This window comes from Camelus dromedarius, chromosome 16, assembly GCF_036321535.1.
Source record: "Camelus dromedarius isolate mCamDro1 chromosome 16, mCamDro1.pat, whole genome shotgun sequence".
Taxonomy (NCBI): Eukaryota; Metazoa; Chordata; class Mammalia; order Artiodactyla; family Camelidae; genus Camelus; species Camelus dromedarius.
In genome coordinates, this window is record NC_087451.1 from 31327635 (window position 1) to 31333803 (window position 6169).

Here is a 6169-nt window from a genome sequence, read left to right on the forward strand (position 1 = left end):
ACAGCTTGTGCCCCAGCGGGGCAGCCAGGGCTGAGAGCAGCCGCCCCACTTTCTCTTTATTTCACCCCTCCCCTTTCCATGGCCACCTGGGAGTCACTGTCTCCTGAGCTGGGGGAAGGCCAGGGTGGAGAAGGGGACACCAGGACAGAGTAGGAGCCCCCAGCTTGCCTCCCCACATCTCTGGCACCTGGCCGTAGGCACCCCAGGTGGTGGCCAGGTCAGCAGTCACTGTTCCTGCGCAGGGAGGTGTGGCCCCACAGGGAACACTGGAGCTCCGTGAAGGCCAGTGAGCCCACGGTGACATCGCACGGGCCCACGGGGTGGAAACCGAACCTCTCGTAGAAGGGCACCAGTGGGTCCTCGCACATGAGCACGGCCCGGCGCACAGCTGGCTGGCCGCCCAGGTGGTGCAGGTAGCGCCAGAGCAGGATGGAGCCCTTGCCCTGCTGCCGGAAGGTGCGGTGCACGGCCAGCACGTGCAGGTGCGCTGTGCGGCCCCCGGGCCTGTGCAGCGTCAGCGACTCCTGGGGGCAAGAGACAGGCATAAGTCCATGTCACCTCTGTGGACACCTGTACCCTCAAACTGCCCCCATCTGGGCCAAGGGCAGGTGTCCCCTGAGTTCCTCCAATCAGGGCTCCCCTCTCACCCAAGGAGGGCCTCCACTTGGGAGCTACATCCCCAGCCCTAGGGCGGCCCCTTCATGAGGGCCTTGAGATCCGAAAGGACTGGGCTCTGTTGCTCTGGGAGAGGACCACATCTGTGCTCATCTCTTAGTTCTGGAGGAAGAAATCCCAGGCACTGGGCTCCTCTCCCCTCCCTGGCAGCCTCTGTGAGAGCAGGAGGAGCCGGGGGCCAGCAGGCGGTGGCCTCTCTTCCAGGGGCCTCCTGGGCCTGCCCTGCCCTCACCTGAGTGAGTCTCTCCTTGTCCCACAGGGAGCCAATGATGAAGGCCACAAGGCGGCCCTCCACGAACCAGCCCAGGGACAGCTCAGGACAGAGGGTCAGGAAGTGCCGGACCTCGTCCAGATTCAGGGGGCAGATGCCCGAGACAGAGATGAAGGCTGCGGAGGAGGCACTGGTGGTGACTTAGTGGTCTCTGTGCCGCCTGCCCACTGTCCACTGCAGACCGAGAATCTGCTCAGAGGTCCCTCCCCCACAGGAAAGCAGAGGTTCAACACTGCTGTTCCCCCCACTTTCCTAACCCACACGTACTCATGCACACGCACAAAAACATATGTCTGATTATTCTGGGGTCCCCGCTGCCAAGGATAGGAGACTCGAGGGTCTTCTCCCCAAGGGGAGCAGCAGCGGAGTACAGCAGGGTCCCGGCCCCTGTGTGGGGGCTGCTCACCTTCACGCTCAATCTCAAACACCCCGGCAGCATCCTCTGGGGTGAGGCAGCGAAACTCACTGGCAGGGAGTGTGTGGCGCCGCTGGCGACTCGGGGACTCGGGGATCCCAGGGGGCAGGTGCAGAGTCACGGGCTTTAGGTAGTAGATGCTCTGAGTGGACATCCTGGCTGCTACCTCCACCTCTGGGGGCCCCAGCTTCAGAAGTGGCCTCTGGGATAAGGAGGACCCCTCAGCACCTGTTGGAGGGGAGCGATAGTCTGGGGTCTGATCCTCATCTCCAAGGGGGCCGTCCAGCGTGATGGTTCCTCTTACCTCTTTTGTAGCGGACTTGGAGTGGGGAGTCTGGGGGCTGGAGTGGAGCAGGCGTATACGGGGTAGACACCTCCTGCCTTGTCCCTGCTCACTGGGCCCCCAGGTCACTTTTTGTCTCTCTCCCTGACCCACGGCAGACGTACAGTTCTTAGAGGAGTCTGTCCCTCCCCTGTGAAGCCCCATGGCCTGCAGGTCGCCGCCGTCTTCTCCACCTTCTCTCCCCATGTCTCCAAGCCCCAAGCAGGGTGCTCTTATTCCTGAAGGCTGGGAGCCGGAGGCAGAGTCCCCACTTACCAGGACAGTGGGGCAGGGGCCCTGATGTTCCCACCACAGAGCCAGTCACCCGGGGACCGATCACAGGCTCAGGAACCAGAAAACTCCAGACTCCTAGGTGCCTGGCTGTCACAGTAAGCGTGGGCTGGCACGAGTGACGCTCTTCTCAGAGATTTCTACTCCCCCACCCGCCCCGCCTCTACGTTACAGGCAGGCGATGCCCGCAGGACTCTGGCAGCCCCGTGCGCTGTCCCTGTGTGCCGAGGGTAACATCTCAGCATGGCACACTGGACGCAGAGGATTACAGTGGCTGGCTGAGGCCCCAGGGTTTACGGGGAAGAGCACGGGGCTAAGCCTCGTGGGTTCACTCTAATCCCTGCTCTGGTGCCAACCGGCTGGCACAGGCATTCACCCCTTGTCCCCTGAAGCCTAGCAAACCCACCTCTGAGGGTCCTTCTAGCGCTGGCAGCCAGAGCGTGGTACCATTTACAGCATTTGCTCAGTGGCCAGTTAGAACTGCAGAACCAGAGGGGAGAGGACAAGGCTGGTGTTTGATGTAAAGTCAACGTAATCCAATGTCCCGGCGTGGGGATCCTGGCTCAGGGGGCTTCTTTCCAGACCCCTGTTGGTAGAGTTTTACTCTTAATGCCACAGTCTCCCTCCAGCACCAGCTCCCGTGAAAGGGTCCTGTAACCCTGACTCCCCTGGCTCTGACTCTGCTCAGGCTGCCCCCCCCACCTCGTTCCTTCTCCTGTGGTGTTGCCCCTTTAGGGGTCCCCCCATTACCCACTCCAGCCTGGCCTCCTGCAGGTCTCCCAGCCCACCAGACAGGGCTGCACACATCTGGATACCAGCTTCCCTGTCTCTCCCGCGGACTCTGGGCAATGGCTGGGCTCTTGCCCCAGGGCTCCAGAACATTCTACGGCGATTGGAGCCATATTGGCCAGTACACACAGAGATGCCCGGAGGGCTGTGTGATCTGACCCTCCACCTGCCCAGCAGAGCCTCACCTCCCACCCAGCTGAACCCCCGTCCCACCAGTGATCTGTAGTCTGGGATCATGGGTGCAGATGTGGCTGTCCTCATGATGGGGGAGACAACTGAGTCACAGAATGGAAAGAACATTCTGATGAGCCACGTATACCAACAGGGAAGCTGGGGGCCAGGCTTGGGGATGTTGTCTCTTGGGGGAAAATGAGATATTCATGGGAAGAAAGTGAGGAGATTAGCAGAACCAGGATCAGGAACCCAAGGTCGGGGCAGCAAGCAGCATCCCATGCAGCCAAGAATGGACAAAGATCTCTGATTCTCGGGACAAGGAATCCCTGATGGCCTTGAAGAGTCCTTCTGGGGTTGGGAGTTGGGGAGGCAGATGCAGAGGAACAACCTCATGGTGAAAAAGCAGAGGTGGCAGCAGGGCAAAGGGCACTGGTGAAAGGTACACTGGTCCCCCTGCATAGCCAGGGCCTGGAGAAGTCTACCCCCTGCCCCCCACCCCGCTCCCAGCACAGAGCCTGCAGCAGCTCAGATGAATCTAGAAAGCCTGGCATGTGGTGGGGCTTCTAGGGGCTTCCAAGTCGGGCCTCACCCGCTCCTCTCTCCTCCCCTTGATGTGACAGCTGCCGGGTTCCCACTACAGGGCCCAGCCCAGGGGAGCCCACCTGGGGGAATCTGAAAGGTAGGCCCCATGAGCGATGGGGCCCAGAGACCCCAATTTTCCATGCAGAGCAAAGGAAAGGCCCTGACGGGCAAAGAAGGCAGCTCTCTGGACAGGCACTTGTGTAACTAGTTGTGATTTTTGATGGTATTGAGGGTGGCCTCCTTCTCTCAGTCCCTCACCTGCATTTAAGACCTGCCCTGCACACCTGGCATGGAGCACATTTTGCCTAATTGTATTTACCTTTCCAATCTTAATCGAGCCCAAGCAGATACCCTGGGGGACAGAGATGGAGATGGAGAATCATGGGCAGGGGGTTCGCTGGAAGAGTGCCTCCTGGGAGCCACCCCGGTGGGTAGAAAGGGAAGCAGTCTGGGTAGAGAGAGAAGTCGGGCTGTCAGAATGCAGTTGCTACAGAGGCCTCAGCCCACCTCCTGGGAGCTCAGGAGCCAGAAATCCTTCAGAGACACCCAGATGGAGGCAGGGGGCAGGCTTCACTGCCCTGCATTAGCTGTGAGGAGGCAGCTTCCAGCTGAGAATGCAGCCTCAGTTCATCAGCAGTCCTGCCCACTGGGGTTTGAGTACTCAAGATAATTTCTCCAAGCTGCCTAGAGCCATCCTAGCTGGAGGAGGTGAGCTGGGAGGGTCCAGAAGGTTCTAGGAGAGCCTGGCGTGACCCAGATATCCCCAAATGCTTCTTTTTCCCAATCACAACCCCCCTTGGCATAGCTGACTCACTAAGGTTGAGAATTCAGCCTCCTCTGGGGCCCCACGACTCTTATTAAGTCCAGAACCTGACCCTCTACTTCCCTCTGTCCCCCAAGGTCAGGTGTGAGCATCCACCATTCTTACAATACCTCTCAGACACCTGAGATTTTTTTCACCACCACTGCATTTCCTTCCCCTGGTATCCCATCCCAGCTCACTGCCCGTGAACTGTTTAATAATTACACACCAGTACAGCATGCCAGGGGCCAGCATATTCTACCCTCCCCTAGGGATGGGGGTCCTCATTAGCAGGCAGGTGGTCCAGGTCCGGAAGCTTTTTAGAGTCTATTCCCTGGGACCACACCCTGAGGCCAGAGGACCAGGCTTTGTTTCCCTCTTAGGGACAGTCATTGCATGGATGATGCGTCTTCTTTCAGCCAAGAGCAGTCCTTGGAGAGGAACGCAGGTGTGAGCCTCAGCAGCTGGTGGGGGAGGAGTTCTGGACTTGAACGTGGACTTGGCTGTGCACCACGGTGTCCACTGCACACTCATCACCTCCAAAGGCTTATAAATCCCTGGAGGACAGAGACTGCACAGGACGTGTGGCAATATGCTCGATGCAAGTAGGCGTCTGCCGCTAGGTGTTGGTTCTTCTGTTGAGGAAGGTAACACTTGCTCCCTGACTTCCTGTGGATTTATTTTGCAGCCTCTTCGATAGGCTGACATCACCGCGGGGCTGAATGTGGCTCTGTCCTTATTTAGGGCTCAATATCTGCCATATTACACAGGCGGTTTCCTCAGGAACCTTCCAGATCTTTCTGGAACGGAGGTGTCAAAAGCAGAGATAGATCGCCACCTCCTGGAGAAAGAAGGGACCTATGGCTTCCTGGGTATCTGAAGCCCCACCGCCCAATAGAAAGCTCCTGTGCACCCCATGTGTGATTTTCAATTTTCTAGTAGCCACGTGAAAAACAGCCTAAAGAAACGGGTTACCTTGACTTAATAGAATACTGTGTTTAACCCAACATCCACAAAGTATTGTCCTTTCAACAAGTAGTCAATATAAAAATTATTAGAGATACTTTACATTCTGGTGGGTTTTTTTGTTGTTGTTGTTTTGTTTTGTTTTTGCACTGAGTCTTCAAAATCCAGTGTGTATTTCACACTTACAGCCCTTGGCAATTCAGACCGGCCACATTTTGAGGGCTAAGAGCCACACGTGGTTAGGGGCTCCTGTAGCCCGTGCGAAGCCCAGAGCTGGAGGCTGAAGGCTAAGGAGAGAACAATAGTGTGTGTTGGGTGAGGCATGTGTGTGTGCGAGGCTGTGTGTGTATACGTGGACCTGTATATGTGTGCATGGGGTGAGTGTGGATGTGTGTGTGATGTGAGTGTGCCTGTGAGGGTTTTTGTGTCTAGGAAAAATAGAAAGCTGGAGAACTGAGGAAAGACAGAGATGTCCCAGGGACCTATTGGTGCACTTAGGGCCTTTGGGAGAGGTTGGCTTGTTTTTGTTCGATCATTCGAAAAATCTTTTGAGCACCTACTGTGACTCAGACCTGCGCTGGATGCTGGAAAACAAAGGTACAAAGAAGAGTCCCGCAAAAGAGCTAGGCATGCAAATAGAGGGAAATAAATGCACTCAGACAGTTATTACCAGGTAAGTGGGGGAGTAAGGGGGGAGGGGAATAGGGCTCTTGGAAGACTTCATAGATAAGAAGCCCCAAAGTGGGTATTGTAAGGTGAATAGGAGTTCTTTAGGTAAATCTATCCAAGTAGAGAAATAAAGAATTCCAAACAGATGGTGAAGCAAGTGCAAAGGTTCGAAGGCACCAAAAAGTCGGGACCCTGGAGTGAAAAGCTGAGGCG

The 6169-nt window shown here is 56.8% G+C and overlaps 1 protein-coding gene across 1 annotated transcript; it reads right to left on the bottom strand.

The window, feature by feature from the left end:
- Positions 1-218: 218 nt before the first annotated feature.
- On the bottom strand, positions 219-1585 carry AANAT (aralkylamine N-acetyltransferase). The gene is made up of 3 exons (XM_010983838.3): positions 1353-1585; positions 908-1062; positions 219-524 (listed from the first exon to the last, which is right to left on the bottom strand). Exons 1-3 carry the CDS (start codon positions 1513-1515, stop codon positions 219-221), a joined length of 624 nt encoding a protein of 207 aa, XP_010982140.3. The 5' UTR covers positions 1516-1585.
- Positions 1586-6169: the final 4584 nt, after the last annotated feature.

Bases quoted from the DNA above. Each gene is read 5' to 3' on its own strand.
- AANAT (XM_010983838.3), bottom strand. From the start codon at position 1,515: ATGTCCACTCAGAGCATCTACTACCTAAAGCCCGTGACTCTGCACCTG. The intron at 1,063-1,352 runs GTGAGCAGCCCC...CCTCCTCCGCAG, and splicing joins GTTTGAGATTGAGCGTGAAG to CCTTCATCTCTGTCTCGGGC. The intron at 525-907 runs GTGAGGGCAGGG...TCTTGCCCCCAG, and splicing joins ACAAGGAGAGACTCACTCAG to GAGTCGCTGACGCTGCACAG.